At 48.2% G+C, this 17437-nt stretch overlaps 1 protein-coding gene across 1 annotated transcript in view; it reads left to right on the top strand.

The window, feature by feature from the left end:
• Nucleotides 1-13855: 13855 nt before the first annotated feature.
• The window catches only part of LOC142750542 (nucleoplasmin-like), a 53010-nt gene continuing 49428 nt past the window's right edge, over nt 13856-17437 (top strand). The window contains exon 1 of the mRNA XM_075859544.1: nt 13856-13940. Within this exon, the coding sequence (XP_075715659.1) occupies nt 13856-13940 (85 nt within the window). The remainder of the gene's footprint in view (nt 13941-17437) is intronic.

Below are 17437 nucleotides of genomic sequence, written 5' to 3'. Positions count from 1 at the left end.
AACTTTCCTCCATTGATCTTTTCTTTTCTGCTCTCGGACTCATTTATGACGAGACTGACAAGACTGCCTTTGCCGATAGTCAGCTGGTGACCTTACGTCAGGGTACGGCTGTGTTCACATGGAGTTTTTTGCAGGAGGAAAATTCCTCCTGCAAAAACTGCTCCAGTAGGTTTTTGCACAGTGGTTTGACAAAAACTCGTCAAAACAGTCGTCGAGGTTTTTTTTTCCTCTTTCTGACTCATTGTAATGGGTTTTGGAGGCAGAAACCGCCTCAAAGATGGGTCATGTTGCTTCTTTTTACCACGACGAGTTTTTTTTACTCGTGGTAAAAAAACTCGTCTGCCTCCCATTGAAATCAATGGGAGGCATTTTCGGGCGGTTTTTGAGGAGTTTTTTGGCGTGGTTTCTGCCCCAAAAAACTCGTCAAAAAACTCAGTGTGAACAGGGCCTAAGAGACCTGTTGAGGAGTATTGTTCTGACTTTAGGAAGTGGTGCGTAGCTTCTCGGTGGAATGACCCTGCCTTAAGGTGCCAGTTTAGGTTGGGTCTGTCGAACGCCCTGAAAGACCTGCTAGTTAGCTATCCCTCTTCTGACTCCCTAGACCAGGTTATGGCATTAGCGGTACGACTTGACCGACGTCTCAGGGAACGACAACTTGAACGTTTTTGTGTTTTCTCCTCTGACTCCCCCATGATGCCTCCCGAGGTTCCGTTGCTTCGTTCCTCCACGAAAGACTCGGAGGTACCTATGCAACTCGGGGCCTCCGTGTCCCCCCAACAACGTAGAGAGTTCCGCAGGAAGAATGGTCTCTGCTTCTATTGTGGGGATGACAAGCATCAAGTGAACACCTGTCCTAGGCGTAAGAATAAGCAGCCGGAAAATCTTCCGCGCCTAAGTGATCATCGGGGAGGTCACTTGGGCGCACAGGTATTTCCCGTAAATATGAAACGTAATAAAATCTTGCTTCCCTTTCAGGTCTCTTTTGGTGGTAGGTCTGCTACAGGCAGTGCCTTCGTGGATTCAGGGTCTTCTGCTAATATCATGTCTGTGGAATTTGCTATGCCTCTAGCTATGCCTTTGATTGATTTGCCTAAACCTGTCCCGGTAGTGGGTATCGACTCCACTCCTCTTGCTAATGGTTATTTTACACAGCATACCCCTGTTTTTGAACTCCTTGTTGGCTCCATGCATTTGGAGCAGTGCTCTGTACTGTTGATGCAGGGATTATCGTCCGATCTGGTTTTAGGCCTTCCCTGGTTGCAGTTGCATAATCCCACGTTTGACTAGAATACTGGGGATCTTACCAAATGGGGTAATGAATGCTTGACGTCATGTTTTTCTGTTAATTCTATTTCTCCCCCTGAGGAGGTGAACACGCTACCTGAGTTTGTTCAGGACTTCGCTGATGTTTTCTCTAAGGAGGCCTCCGAAGTGTTACCTCCTCATAGAGAATACGATTGTGCTATCGATTTGGTACCAGGAGCTAAGCTCCCTAAGGGTAGGATATTTAATCTCTCTTGTCCCGAACATGAAGCCATGAGAGAGTATATAAAGGAATGCCTGGCCAAGGGTTACATTCGCCCCTCTGCTTCTCCGGTAGGTGCTGGCTTCTTCTTCGTAGGGAAGAAGGATGGTGGTCTTAGGCCATGCATTGACTACCGTAACTTGAATAAGGTCACTGTAAGGAACCAATATCCCCTTCCTTTGATTCCTGATCTCTTTAATCAGGTTTAGGGGGCCCAATGGTTCTATAAGTTTGATCTACGGGGGACGTATAACCTTATCCGCATCAAAGAGGGGGATAAGTGGAAGACCGCGTTTAACACGCCCGAAAGTCATTTCAAATACCTCGTCATGCCCTTTGGGTTGTGTAATGCTCTAGCGGTCTTCCAGAATTTCATAAATGAGATTTTAAGAGATTACCTGGGGGTATTTCTTGTAGTGTACCTTGATGACATACTTGTGTTTTCCAAGGACTGGTCCTCCCACATTGAGCATGTCAGGAAGGTGCTCCAGGTCCTTCGGGAAAACAAACTGTTTGCGAAGACCGAAAAATGTGTGTTTGGGGTGCAGGAAATACCATTTTTGGGTCAAATCCTCACTCCTCATGAATTCCGCATGGGCCCCGCCAAGGTCCAGGCTGTGGCGGAGTGGGTCCAACCTGCCTCCCTGAAGGCGTTACAGTGCTTCCTGGGGTTCGCTAATTATTACAGGAGATTTATTGCTAACTTCTCGGTCATCGCGAAGCCTCTTACGGATCTCACTCGCAAAGGTGCTGATCTCCTCCACTGGCCTCCTGAGGCTGTCCAGGCTTTTGAGGTCCTTAAGAAGTGCTTTAGCTCGGCCCCGGTGCTGGCTCAGCCCAACCAAATGGAGCCATTTATCGTGGAGGTTGACGCGTCCGAGGTGGGAGTGGGGGCTGTCAGGTTTGACATCACCTTATGCGCTAAGTCCAGATGGACATCTATTGCGCCTGCGCTGATCTGTCATTTTTTCTCCCGACTCGGCATTGCTCTAAGTTCTTTCCCTGCGCTACTGCGCAGGCGCCTACATTCTCTGCATTCTCTCTCCCTACTCGGCACTGCTCTGAGTTCCTTTCTTGCGTTACTGCGCCTTGACATCTACTATTGGCTCCTTGATACATAGCCGATCATTGGCTGTGGCCTCCTCTCCGACGCTTGTTGTGTCCTGCTTTTCCCCATTGGTTGTCTGCTCTCACACCCACCTCCCATACACGTCACTTCACACTCCTTTAAGAGGAGTAGTTTCGTGCCGCGCCGCCATTAGCCCCGTGTACCCCTGAGGACGCTACAAGTTAGCGAAACATGTCGTGGGGGCTCTAAGTGTTTTTAATTCCTGCCTAACCGAATCTATTGCCCTACTTTAAGTGTGGCTCGCTGCCTCCTGACTGACTGTCAGCCGGCATTCATTCTTGGCTGTCTAATACCTTGCTGGCTCCTCCAGCTGGTTGCCTTCACTATAACTTCGGTCCTTGGCAGTGATAATTTTAAACTGTTATATGTGGTCTGTTTTGTGCTATACGTAGCTTAATAAAATTTGATAATAAAATTTACTTTCTATTAACTTTTGGGTGGTCAGGAAAATGGTTCTGTCTGCCTGCAGGCATTCCTTCTATTGACTGTCTTGTCCCAGGGTACCAGGTCCCTCACCCATCTCCGTCCCTGTGCCTACTTCTCCAGGAAGTTTTCGTCCACTGAGAGCAACTTTGATATTGGCAACGCAAACTCTTAGCCATTAAATGGGCATTTGAAGAGTGGCGCCACTTCCTGGAGGGGGCTAGGCACCAGGTAACGGTCCTTACCGACCAAAAGAATCTGGTTTTCCTAGAATCTGCACGGAGGCTAAACCCGAGACAAGCTCGATGGGCGTTATTTTTTACCAGATTCAACTTTTTGGTTACCTATAGGGCTGGGTCTAAAAATATTAAGGCTGATACACTGTCGCGTAGCTTTATGGCAAGCCCTCCTTCGGAGGAAGATCCTGCTTGTATTTTGCCTCCAGGTATAATCATTTCCTCTATTGATTCTGATTTAGTCTCTGAAATTGCGGCTGATCAAGGTTCAGCTCCCGGGAACCTTCCTGAGAACAAGCTGTTTGTTCCCCTGCAATTCCGGCTAAGGGTACTTAGGGAAAATCATGACTCCGCACTATCTGGTCATCCAGGCATCCTGGGTACCAAGCACCTCATTGGCAGAAACTATTGGTGGCCTGGGTTGCCTAAGGACGTTAAGGCCTACGTCGCCGCTTGTGAGGTTTGTGCTAGGTCCAAGACTCCCAGGTCCCAACCAGCGGGCTTACTACATTCTTTGCCCATTCCCCAGAGACCTTGGACCCATATCCCCATGGATTTTATCACCGATTTGCCTCCATCTCAAGGCAAGTCGGTGGTGAGGGTTGTAGTAGACCGCTTCAGTAAGATGTGCCACTTTGTGCCCCTCAAGAAACTACCCAATGCTAAGACGTTAGCTACCTTGTTTGTCAAACACATCCTGCGTCTCCATGGGGTCCCTGTCAATATTGTTTCTGACAGAGGGGTACAATTTGTTTCATTGTTTTGGAGAGCGTTCTGTAAAAAGTTGGAGATTGATCTGTCCTTCTCCTCTGCCTTCCATCCTGAAACTAATGGCCAAACTGAGAGGACTAATCAGTCTCTAGAACAATATTTAAGGTGTTTTATCTCTGACTGTCAATATGATTGGGTCTCAATCATTCCCCTCGCCGAATTTTCCCTTAATAACCGGGTCAGTAACTCGTCAGGGGTCTCCCCCTTTTTCTGTAATTTTGGGTTTAATCCACGGTTCTCCTCCGTTTCACCTGGTAGTTCCAACAATCCCGAGGTAGAGGTCGTTCATCGGGAACTGTGCACAGTCTGGGCCCAGGTTCAGAAGAACCTAGAGGCCTCCCAGAGCATACAGAAAACTCAGGCAGATAGAAGACGTTATGCTAACCCCTTGTTTATGGTTGGGGATCTGGTGTGGCTATCGTCAAAGAACTTGCGCCTTAAAGTCCCGTCGAAGAAGTTTGCTCCCCGGTTTATAGGGCTGTACAAGGTCATTGAAGTCCTCAATCCTGTCTCCTTCCGACTGGAGTTGCCCCCATCTTTTCGAGTACACGACGTGTTTCATGCCTCCCTCCTTAAACGCTGCTCCCCGTCCATGGCTCCCTCGAAGAAACCTCCTGTCCCCGTTCTCACCCCTGAGGGGGTAGAATTCGAGGTGGCCAAGATTGTGGACAGCAAGATGGTCCAAGGCTCCCTCCAGTACCTGGTCCATTGGAGAGGATACGGGCCTGAGGAGAGGACGTGGGTACCCGCCCGGGATGTTCACGCTGGGGTATTGGTCAGGAGGTTCCACCTTCGTTTCCCCAATAAACCAGGTCCACCTAGAAAGGGTCTGGTGGCCCCTCATAAAAGCGGGTGTACTGTAAAGGATCTGCCAGGCACAGCTTCTGTGTCTATGCCCATAGGTAATCAGTCTGCACCTGCTTCTATGTCTGTGAGACTGACTCCATCTTCCACCACTCAGGATGGCAGGCTTAGGAGTGGGAGAGCCTATCACAGCCTGGCCAGACGGAGCTAGCTCCCGCCCTCTGTCTATTTATACCTGCCTTTCCTGTTCCTCCTTGCTTGTGATTCTTCTCGTTTGGTTTCCTGGCCCTGCTGCAGCTTCTTGAACTATTTGACCCTGCTTCATATTGACCCTGGCTTACTGACTACTCTCCTGCTCTGCGTTTGGTACCTCGTACACTCCTGGTTTGACTCGGCTTGTTCACTACTCTCCTGCTCTGCGTTTGGTACCTCGTACACTCCTGGCTTGACTCGGCTCGTTGACCACTCTTGTTGCTCACGGTGTTGCCGTGGGCAACTGCCCCATTTCCCTCAGCTTCTGTGTACCCTTGTCTGTTTGTCTGTCGTGCACTTATTGAGCGTAGGGACCGTCGCCCAGTTGTACCCCGTCGCCTAGGGCGGGTCGTTGCAAGTAGGCAGGGACTGAGTGGCGGGTAGATTAGGGCTCACTTGTCTGTTTTCCTATCCCCGTCATTACACATTCTCTTCGAATTCCAGCTGAGCAGATTTCAGTGGTATAGCACAAGTTTTCCCAACTCTATGGACCCTGTCGCAATGATATTGTAGGATTGCCACTTAAAGGGATTCTCTGGGACTATTACTTTTTATGTTCTATGCATAGAATAGGCCAACAATGTTTGATTGCTAGGACCTCCTGTATCCCCGCCGATCAGCACAATATCCACCTCATGGGTGTTTTTGTCTTCTTCTGGATCAACATAGCAGGATTATAAATTGGACTTGATAAGGTTGTAAAAAAAACACATGTTAATCAAGTATGTAAGAAAGGAGCCGTTCATGTGAGAGCAGTGCCCTCTTCATTGTTTACCTGAGCACAATGGCTCGTCCAGATAAGTGGATGTGCCTGGTACTGCAGCTCACCCCATGCAAGTACATGCAATACAATTCATAGTGGCTTGTATGGCCGAGCCGTGGTGCCTAGGTAAACAACGAAGGGCAGACCTCCAACGATCAAACATTGATGGCCTGTCCTAAGCATAGGCCATCAATATTATAGTCCTGGAGAACCGCTTAAAAACAGACACAAAACTCTTAGGCTCTATCCATACTAGGGTCTTGGTTCAGCCATTTGGCTTTCATCATTATATCTTCTCAAGATACTAAGAAGATAGGAGTTCATGCATACTATAGGATTACATTGAGAACCTTACAAACACAATTATTCCATTAAAGTAATTCTTAAGAATATATGGGGTATATGTATGGGGGGATAAGGTGAGACCAGGCACCAAGTGGGCATCATGGGGAGTGTGCACCGGAGGAAGAAGCATCACCGAAGAGGATACTTCCCACTTCTCACTCTTCTAGGATAGGACTTGATTGAAATTCTGAGAGTCATTTAGGTGTTAGGTTAGATCTCATGGTTTATCTTCAGTTCTTCTCCATCTCCTCTAGTTCAGGATTGTGGCCACCTGTGCTCCCCACAGATCATTGCTTTCCATAATTATTGGGTTTGATGTTTTTATCAATTCTACCCAAGAAGAACTGAATATTTAGGGAAGTGCAAACAGATGATAAAATATTACTCAACTTCTCTCCTTCATCTGTTTTAATGAGTCTCTTGTAGGTTTATAGAAGAGGCTGGACGGCAGCGCGGAGGGCTTAATGGGAAGCCTCCTTGACTGCCATAGGAGGGAAGAGAGCCAATAGGGGAAATGGGTAGTTGGGGAAGGGGAGGGAACGTATAGGGGAGGGAACGGGGGGAGTTATCTGTTCCTCCCGCTGTTTTCGGCATTGAGCCGGAAGCAGCGGGAGGAACAACAGGTAGAAAACTGAGCTCCCACCGTTAGTCGGCATTTACCTCCCTCCCGTGGCAGTGTTAGGATGGCTTCCCTGGCCGCAATGTTCGAGCAGCTGCAGGCTGCAGCGGCGTTTCACGATCCGGGCTGGCTGGAGGAAACAGTGGCAGTTCTAGCCCGGATCCTGCAGTCAGGCCCGTCGCGCTCTTTATCGGCAGCCGGCATAGATGCGCCCCCTTCCCCCACCCTCTTCACGGGCATTAGTGTTACTGCAGCAGGGGGAGAGATGATCCCTGCGGCCCCCGCTACAATAAAGCAGGGGGCGTCGTCGGGAGCGGTGGCTCAGGCCAGGTCACCCCGCCGCTCCCGGCGGTCCCGTCCGCCAGAGCGTCTGAGCCCAGACATGGCCCCGCGGGCCCGGCGTCGCAGGGGGAGCCCTTCTAAGGACGCTGCAGGACAGGTTGCTGGGACGGGCGCCTCCTCCCAGGGCCTGCGTCCTGGCAGGAATCCCCAGCCGCGACGGGGCTTGGTGGCTAACAGGGAGTCGCAGGCCGGGCTCCCGATCACACCCCCGCCGTCAGCCACAGTATGCAGTGTACAATCCACGGTCGCCCCGAATGGTGATGTACCGGCCAGGGGGCAGGCTTCCTCGAGATCGTCGGGGAGGACGACAAGATCAACGCCGACGTCGAGGCAACAAGTCCGGTCGGAGGTTTGGATCCCTACGGTCGGGCGGCAGGTGGCCGGCCCCTCGGTCAGCATGTCGGGGTCCCCATGTCGTAGATGTCGGTGTGAGCACCAGTCGGCACCAAGAGAAGATTTGGAAGATGGAGAGCTGGATGAGATGCAGCGCGGTCAGGATTTTCCGGCTGGCGGGAATACAGCGCCTGGGCAGCCTGGTGAGTGTGTAACTCCAACGTTACCGTATCCAGCAATTTTCATGTCGGGTTGTGAGGGTGGGTTAGCAAGCGCGGAAGTTGCGGCTGTCGATAGTGGCGTGGCCGGGCGCGATGGCTTATCTGATTTGGTGGGGTGTTTGCGCGTGTTAGTTGGGTGTTTAGATAGGGCAGCGGCCCCTGTAGTTCCTGCGGTGTCCCCGGCGGTGGTATGGGAAGGTCATCGTGATGTATTGCCGCGGTCCGTGGGTAGTAATGTTGCGGGGGTGTCAAGAGAAGCGGTAGCAGTGTCGGTTCAAACTGAGGCGCAGAAGGATGGGGATAGAATTAGGCTTGATAATCGGGCACGGGGGGAGGTGTATGTCTGTTTTGAAGGTCCGTTGGGTGCTCACTTGAAGCAGGAGGTGAGGGACCGTATTTGGAAAGATGAATATGTGGAGATATTTTCTCTTCTGCCGCTTGCTAAGTTCAATTTGGATTAAATCAAGCGGGATGAGAGTAAAAAAGAGGAAGAGGAACGCCGGCGGTATAGACTTATTCCGCAGACGTTCGTGAACTGGTCGCAAGCTTTCGCTATTTTGGCGAGCGTGATCGGAGAAAAGGCGCCGGAAAACTGCTCGGCGTTGTTCTGTTATTTCGATGCCATCGGGGAGGCGTATAGGGCGTACGGGGGGCAGGCGTGGTTGAGGTATGATGAGCAATTTCGCCAGCGGAAAGCGGTGCGTCCGGCGATCCGGTGGGATCAAAAAGATATTGCGCTGTGGTTAAGGGTTACGGCCCCAGTTAAACAGTCCTTTCCCGGGAGCATTGGCCAAGGAGGTCAGTCGGGTCAGTCCGGACAGGGTTCCGGTTCAAAGCTTGGGTTCTGCTGGCAGTTCAATGATGGCCAGTGTAAGTTCGGGGCCTCATGCAAATTTAAACATGTCTGTTCGGAGTGTAACGGGTCCTCTCATGGGGCTGCAAAATGTATGCGGAAAGGGAAACGGTCAGGTCCTCAGTCCTCCTCCGCTGACCAAGGGTCGGTCTCCGGTGAGGGTGGAAAGAATGGCACCGTATCTAACTGAATATCCGGATAGGGTTGCAGCCAAGTTAATTTTTTAGGGGTTTTCGTTTGGTTTTGTTATTCCCCCTCCTCCGTATGAGGTTCCGGTTACGCGGCGTAATCTTAAGTCGGCTTATTTGCACTCGACGGTTGTTTCAGAAAAACTGTTAAAGGAAGTGTCGCTGGGGCGCATGGCCGGTCCTTTTGTCGAGCCTCCGGTTGTGAATTTGGTTGTTTCCCCCTTGGGAATCGTGCCGAAGCGGGAGCCCCATAAGTTCCGTTTTATTCACCATCTGTCTTTTCCCAGGGGAGCGTCGGTTAATGAGGGGATAGATCACGATTTATGCTCGGTGGTTTACACGTCATTTGATAAAGCGGTGGCGTTGGTGCGAGGGGCGGGACAAGGGGCGTTGTTGGCAAAAACAGACATTGAGGCGGCTTTTCGTTTGCTGCCTGTACATCCAGAAAGCCAACGGCTGTTGGGTTGCTTCTGGAACGGGGGGTTCTACGTCGATAGGTGTCTTCCAATGGGGTGTTCTCTTTCGTGCGCATACTTTGAGGCGTTTAGTAGCTTCGTGGAATGGGTGACGAAGGGTGTAGCGGGGGTGGACTCGTTGATACATTATCTGGATGACTTTTTGTGTGTCGGCCCTAGCGGTTTTCCGGTTTGTGGAAACCTATTGTATTGCTTGCAGAAGGTTGCGTCGGATTTCGGCATTCCGTTGGCACCGGGAAAAAATGAGGGCCCAGTTTCCACCATCTGTTTTTTAGGGATCGCAATTGATTCGGTCGCTATGGAGTGCAGGCTGCCTGAGGATAAATTGCGACCATTGAGGCAGGAGGTGAGGCGGGCCTGCCGACTAAAAAAGATCACTTTGCGCGAACTCCAGTCGCTGCTTGGGAAGTTGAACTTTGCCTGTAGGATCATGCCAATGGGTAGAATTTTTAGTAGGCGCTTGGCGGCAGCGACGGCGGGTATCGGGGCTTCCCATCATTTTGTGAGGCTTGGTGTGGAACACAAGGCAGATCTGCAGGTATGGGACGAGTTCCTCGGGCAGTATAATGGTAAATCGTTGTGGATGTCCCCGGTGCAGGAAATGAGTGATGTGGAGTTGTTTACTGACGCGGCGGGGTCCGGGGGTTTTGGAGCGTATGCGGGGGGTCAATGGTGTGCAGGGAGCTGGCCGGACAGCTGGGTGATCAGTGGGCTGACGCGAAATCAGGCCCTGCTCGAGATGTTTCCCATCGTGGTTGCAGTGACCATTTGGGGGGACAGGCTCAGGGATAAAAAGGTTCGTTTTCACTGTGATAACATGGGAGTGGTGTTAGCAATTAACAACTTATCGGCATCATCTCCGCCGGTGGTGCAGTTGCTGCGTCACCTAGTGTTGTTGTGCTTGTCGCTAAACGCGTGGGTGGTGGCGGTGCATGTGCCAGGGGTGTCCAACTGTATTGCTGATGCTCTTTCTCGCTCACAGTAGGATCGTTTTCGTCAATTGGCGCCGGGAGCGGATGCGTCCGGCTTGGCTTGCCCGGAACATCTCTGGGAGCTGGTTTCGGTCCCATGGAAGGGTTGATTGAGCGGTCGCTGGCTAGGGCGACTTGGAACGCTTAGTCGGCTTGTTGGCAGCAATGGAAGGATTGGGTAAGAGTATTGGGCAACGTCTGTACGGAGCAAGACAGGTTGGTGGCATTGTTGTATTGGTTGGGTGATGCGTGGGAGGCGGGGTTTTCGCTGGCTAAGGTGAATCGTTTTGTGGCTGGTTTGGCGTTCGGTCTCAAATTACGGGGTTTCCAGGATGTATCCAAGCATTTTCTAGTGAAGCAAGCTTTGAAGGGATTGCGTAGAGGCAGGGCCGAAGCGGATCAGAGGCGACCGGTGTCTTTTGCCCTCCTTGGTTCACTGGGCGCAGCGCTGGGGGCTGTTTGTAAGTCACCTTATGAGGTAGATTTGTTTAGGTTGGCTTTTTCCCTCGCGTTTTTTGGGTTGCTCCGAATCGGGGAGTTGTTCTCCCCTAGTAAGGCTGAGGCTGGGGGGTTGCGACAGGCGGATGTTGGTCTTTATCGGGATAGACTCGAGTTGTTGCTGCGGCGGTCTAAGACTTATCAGTTGGGCCGAGGTAAGCGGATAGTGTTGTTTGCTCTCCCGGGATCGACGATGTGTCCGGTCGCTTGCATGGGTGCGTTCAGGCCACTGGGAGAGGTGCCGGAGGCGCCATTGCTCCGTCATGAGAATGGCGCGTTTTTGTCTAAGTATCAATTTGATGCAATATTCAAAAAATGCTTGGCTGTGGTTGGTGTGGGGGACGGGTGCTACACGTCTCACTCGTTCAGGATTGGCGCGGCTACGGAAGCTGGGCATTGGGGATTGGATGACGAGGGCGTGCGTCGCATTGGCCGCTGGGAGTCCAATAGGTTTAGGTCTTACGTGCGCCCTCATTTGTTATGAGTTGTACGTTGTTTCTTATGATGTTCTGTGAGTTTCTTGTCCTTTCTTTAAGATCATCGCCCATGTTTAGTCTGGCTGTTAGGACATTCTTTTGTGCACTGGGGGGCGCTGCGGGCGGATGTGCACCCGGATGGCCGCCAGCTTCGCATTCCGCGTCGGGATGCGGTGTTACATTGGTTGGGATTTCGAGGTATGTTATGGAGCCGGGTATTGGCCGAGTTTCAAACATATGCTCGCCTGGATAGAGTCCCGGAGATTTTGGTGTTGCATGTTGGGGGGAACGATCTAGGGGTACGCCCCTTTCGTGAGCTAGTGCGGGATATAAAGCATGATTTGCTGTGTTTGTGGGCGTCTCATCCGTCCTTGATGATTGTTTGGTCGGACATAGTTCCGAGGAAGGCTTGGCGCCTGGCACGGTCGGTGGAAAGGGTCAACAAGGCCCGCATTAAGGTGAATCGGGCGGTGTCACGATTCGTTGCCAAGAATGGGGGCATTTGTGTTCGTCACAGGGATCTGGAGTCCGGGGTTGGGAACTATTGGCGTAGTGATGGGGTGCACTTGACCGAGGTTGGAATTGATCTGTGGAGCTTGGCCTTAGCAGAAAGAATTGAGAGGGCGGTGGTGGTTTGGAGGAACTCACAGGCTTAAGGTAGTCAAGGCCTGTTTCGCTGTGGCGGGGGGAGTCCTTGAGGTTGGTCAGTACAAAATGGTGGGGGGGTCGCATCGGGGGTATGCGTCCCCCAAAATGGTATATCATTTTAAGACTTCATAGGGTGTTATCCCTTTGAAGTGGTCTTCTGGTGGTTGGAGCCATCTGCAGAGGTGAGCGGTGCCTCCGAGCTGGTTTACGGCTGGAGGTAAAGAGTTGGTGTTGGTTTGCAGATGGCTAATTTAAAGAAAAATCCGGTTTTAAAATGTCTTCAAGGACTTCCCCTGCTCTGTTAAAGTATTAAAATATGTTTATGGTTAATTCTGATTCTGACCCATGTTGCGTCATGTGAATTAGAGGTGGAGTTATCCGAATGTTTCGGATTTTATTGCATTTAAATAATGTAAATAAATAAACGGCTTCTGTGGCCATTTCATATCCAACCTCGGTTGTCACGTGTCGTTATTGGGAGATGGGCAGGAAAAAGGGGTGAACAGGTTTATTAGGTAAAAAACATGGCATGACTCTACTTAGGCCAGTCAAGACATATAAACATTTTTGGTGGCATGATTATGGGCTACATAGGGCAGCATCGTGTCGGCATGAAGCTAGGTCTGATTTAAAGGGTATGATTTTTTATTTTATTTTTATTGACCCAAATTCATCAAAAATAAGAAATTAAGCAACTTTGCAAATATTCTTCCTAAAAATATTCTACCGTTTTGTGTCTGCAGCTCCAACGCAGATCTATGTATTTTCCAGATGACAGACTATAAACACATCTGTTTGTTTGCAGTCTATAACCATAGAGACGCATAGGTCTACATAGGAGCTGTGAATAGCTGCAGTCCCATGTAAAATGACATCACACAATAATATTATGATTTGTTCCGTATAGCAATCTCATCTCTTAATTTAATTAAATTAAATTTAAATATAACATCATAATACCATATCTGTAACATAGTAACATGTTTACTATCAATGTAAAATCTGCAACAGGGCCATCTGAAACACTGCTGATATTTGGGACCCTGCATGCACAAGGGCCAGGGAACGACTGCTACCCCTGCACCGCCAATAGCTGCTCCGTTGGTATCAATCATATCCTAGGATGTTATAAATCATTAGTCAATGGATATCTGTTAATAAAATCATGACAAAGATAATATATATATTTTTTAAGAATCAAAAATGAGTTATAGCTAATGTGTATAAAGTTTTTTATTTTTTTTAAAAATCGCTACTCATGGGTAATACATATCTGCTATTTATTTTCCTAGTGTTGGCTGCTTGACTATAGGAAGCTTGAAATGCACCTTCTGTCTCATCAACTGCTAAGGCTGCTGCTCTGTCCATCCACCATGCTTTTCACAACAGCTCTGCTTGCTTGGCTTGGCACTGTATAAACAGAAATCCTCCGCAAGTTCATAAAAAAGCCAGTGCATGAAGAGTAGGTTTTCATTACAAATATAGATTAGGGAAAGGGGGGATAAGGATTGTGGTTCAATTGAAAATTGATTGGATATGATAAAATAATAAACTTTATTAATGGACTTGTTAAAAATTGCATATAAATTATAACAATTGTCTAATGCAGGTCTGATTTGAAATGTAGTGTGGATGACCCCCTATCCTACACCATAAAGGACACAATTTGCCTTATAAATTGTCAACTATCAAATGTCATTGTCATGCAGTGGCAATATTGCAACCACTGCTATTACCATAACTGATAGGAATGTCAGTATATATTACAGTGGACAATGTGTGTATAGCGTTGTCACCCTATTTATTTATTGTATGATGAGTCATACTCAAAGTATTTTGAATTACTTGTATTCCTATTCCCATATAGTAAATCCGATTTTTAATTGTATAAATTGCTCTGAAATGAACTGTATGGGAGCTTTGTAACAATAGCGCAGTGGTACGCAATCCTAGTGCAATGTATTGCATGCACTCTGTATTAAATGCCAGTTGCCGAATTAAAGACACTGAAACAGTGTCTTATCGCTCACACCGCCAGAGACGGCAAAGACGACAGGCAGCAACGGGGTAAGGTTCCCGGACTGAACAAATCTTGTACGCCGCTGACCTGACTATGGGGCAGCTGTCAGTGAAATCATCTGGCAGTGACTGTTGATGTAGTGTGTCTCGTACACGGAGAACAAAATTGTATGTGCGGCTAACCTGACTCTGAGGCAGCTGATAGTAAGATCACCTGGCAGTGTATTCTGATACGGTGTGTCTCACTCTACGGTCTGTCTCACTCACACCGCTCACCTCGCTAGAAGCAGAGGCCGCGTGTGAGAACGAATTGCGGGCATATATTATTAGGATGTCAATTGCAGACAGTGATAGATAGAGATAGACCTATTGCATTAGATTTAAAATGCTCATCACGCACTCTATATATTATAAATAAGAGGGTATTTGCAAAATCTCCCATTAGGTTTTCATTACACATTACTACAAAAAAAAAAAAAAAAAAAGATTAGCCGATAAATGGTACGTATAGAAAATGAGAAAATCTCCTCTTTAATAAAGTTTTACATTCCAGTACGTTTATGCCTAAAATATGCCCTAACAGGTATCACTGCTGGGCGGCCAAATTTTTATAGTGTCAATATAGCTTTATAGTGTCAATATAGCTTTATAGTGTCAGGAGTCAAATAAAACTGGCTCCCTCCTTTTGTTTTAACTACTTGAATACCATGATCAAGTAGTTAAATGACCGCAAAAGAAGGTTTCTGTCATCACAGGGGGAGTGCGGCTGTCAATCACATTATCTTACGGACGGAATCGTACATCATGGATCCTCTAGGCAATCTACAGCATACAGTTTCGTCGCAGTGTACCATGCTGCATCACTCAGCTAGGTTTCCATTGAATTGACTCATTTTTATGTTAAGTTAACCCTAAGCCCCAATGCAAATATTTAGTGAAAAAATATATTTTCGATTTTTTTTTTTTAGCCTTTTTACTTTGGTGAACCGTAATGACAACCTTTTTTGTAAAGCAAAGATATTACTGTAAAAAATTACTTCTATGCGTAGAACACAAAAGTAGTTAATACATATACAAATTATAGAGAATAATTGATGTCTAGTAACATGCAAATATTATGGATAGAAATATAGTTGACCCTGAATTGCTTTATGTAACATTCAAAAACTGCAACAGAGGATTATACAAGTAGATACAATAGAACACTGCCATCTACTGGCCAAATATAATAGTATTTTCCATGTCCATCAAATTCACTGCAATTACATCAGTGTCTGAGGCCCATTAAAGCTTCTGCATCAGAATGTCATTTTTCTTTAGTACAAATCACTTTAAAGCAATATACTGTCATATATTCTGTAATAGTGATTATTTGCAGAAATTTATTGACGCTGAGACCCCCATAAATCTTCAATAGGGGCTCAGCTTAAAAGTGAACAAATAGACCCACCCCTGCTTTGCACAGTAATGCAACAAAACCGCCTGAAGTAAACGTTTCATTCAAAATTTGCATAGACTAATTCAGAAATAGGCAGACTCTTTGGGTTTATTCACACCTATTTAAAATTTCCTTAAAAACGCTGCAATGAAAAATGCACAAAGTATTATATTGTATAGTCTCATGAGATAATATTATAAGTTACCACTGACTAAGCCTCATAAAACAGTGACAGTATCTTTTTAACACTTTCCTGCCCTAAACATAAAGCACAGTGATCAGGCAAGCACAGACTGTAAGGATATTTAAAACTCCAGATCTGTGAATGCCCAAGACACCGTTTCGGACTGGAGTTTCTTGGGCCCACCAGAGGAAATAATTCTTGGGGCCCACCCGTCAGCTGTATAAAAATAATGTGACCATTCTTAATTGTGTAGTAAAACCAAAGTCCAATATTACCACCACCCAGTGACCATATAGTGGTAGACACTAGTCCTACACAAGCGCTCTGCAGACCATATAACTTAAAGGAGTTTTACCATCTTAGACATTTATGGCATATCCACAGGAAATCGGCAAAAATGTTTGATAGATGCGGTTCCCACCTCTGGTACCCGCAGCTATATCTAGAACTGACGGCAGAATACAGACAGAGACCAGTGGTTTGAGGGTTACGCGTGCGCGCAGCTCTCTCCATTCTGTTCAATAGAAGTTAAGGAAACAGCCGAGCTAGAGCTGCTCAGCTGTTTCTATAAAAACTATACAACAGAATAGAGAGAGCTGTGTGCACGTGCAACCCTCTCTCCACTTCTCCGCTTCGATTCTGCGGTCAGTTCTAGAAAATAGATATCTATGAGACAATTTTGTCATTTCCTGCGGATATGTCATAAATATCTAAGATGGAAAAAAATCCTTTAATAAAATACAATGAAACCCAGTGACTCACCAGTGACATCTTCTCAGATTGGCGTCACTCAATTTTCCTTTTCTTCTTTATCCGGCCCAGATTTCCCTACCCACCTTCTTCCAACTACAAATCTCCTCTGCAGAATTTGAAACACAAACATCTTTGGCTTCTCGCTTTTGTAGCACCTCCCCACCCTCTTCAAAACCTTCACCATCTATAGTGCCCCTGATGAAAATAATGTCCCCTTAGTGCCACACACAGCCCCCTCTTGTAGATAGTGCCACACACAGCCCCCCTCTTGTAGATAGTGCCACACAACTCCCTCGTATAGTGCCACACAGCCCCCTAGTAGATAGTGCCACACAGCCCTCCCCTGTATAGTGCCACACAGCCCTCCCCCTGTATAGCGCCACACAGCCCCCCTAGTAGATAGCACCACATAGCCCCCCTAGTGGATAGCTCCACACAGCGCTCCCCCTGTACAGTCCCACACAGCCCCCTAGTAGATAGTGCCACACAGCCCTCCCCTGTATAGTGCCACACAGCCCTCCCCCTGTATAGTGCCACACAGCCCTCCCCCTGTACAATGCCACACAGCCCTCCCCTGAATAGTGCCACACAGCCCCCCTAGTAGATAGCGCCACACAGCCCCCATAGTAGATAGAGCCACACAGACCCCATAATAGATAGCGTCAACCCGCCCCAAAAAATTGTACTTACCTAGCCCCGTTCCCACGACGGATGTAGTGCTCCACCGTCTCAGATGGCATTTTCCAGGGTGATGCAATGACGTCATCACGCCAGCCTGCGCAGGGACTATGTCTAACGTGACCTGTTGCCTATACTTTTCAATTGTATCTGCGTCCTGACGCAGATACAAGTGAATATGGCAGTCGCTAGCACTAGGGCCCTCACTGGTGCAAGCAACGCCACCAGGCATGAGGGGGCCCGTGCTGCCCGGCACATAACATTTATGTCGCAGGCCCCGTAGCAGCCGCTATGGTTGCAATAGTCGGCAGGGGGCCCTAACGCCGGACCTGCCTACAAGAGTAAGCTGCAGGGCAGGGAGACAATGCTCCGCTGCCGGATAAAAGCAGCTCGCAGGCTTGGCCCACCGGAGGATCCTTCAGTCCTCCGGTGGGCCAGTCCGACGCTGCCATGACATGTTTCCTTCCTAAATAAATAAAACGAAGACACCAT

Source organism: Rhinoderma darwinii, chromosome 3 (genome assembly GCF_050947455.1).
Source record: "Rhinoderma darwinii isolate aRhiDar2 chromosome 3, aRhiDar2.hap1, whole genome shotgun sequence".
Lineage (NCBI taxonomy): Eukaryota > Metazoa > Chordata > Amphibia > Anura > Rhinodermatidae > Rhinoderma > Rhinoderma darwinii.
The sequence above is the reverse complement of the archived record's forward strand: the minus strand, read 5'-3'. Positions and strand labels throughout refer to the sequence as shown.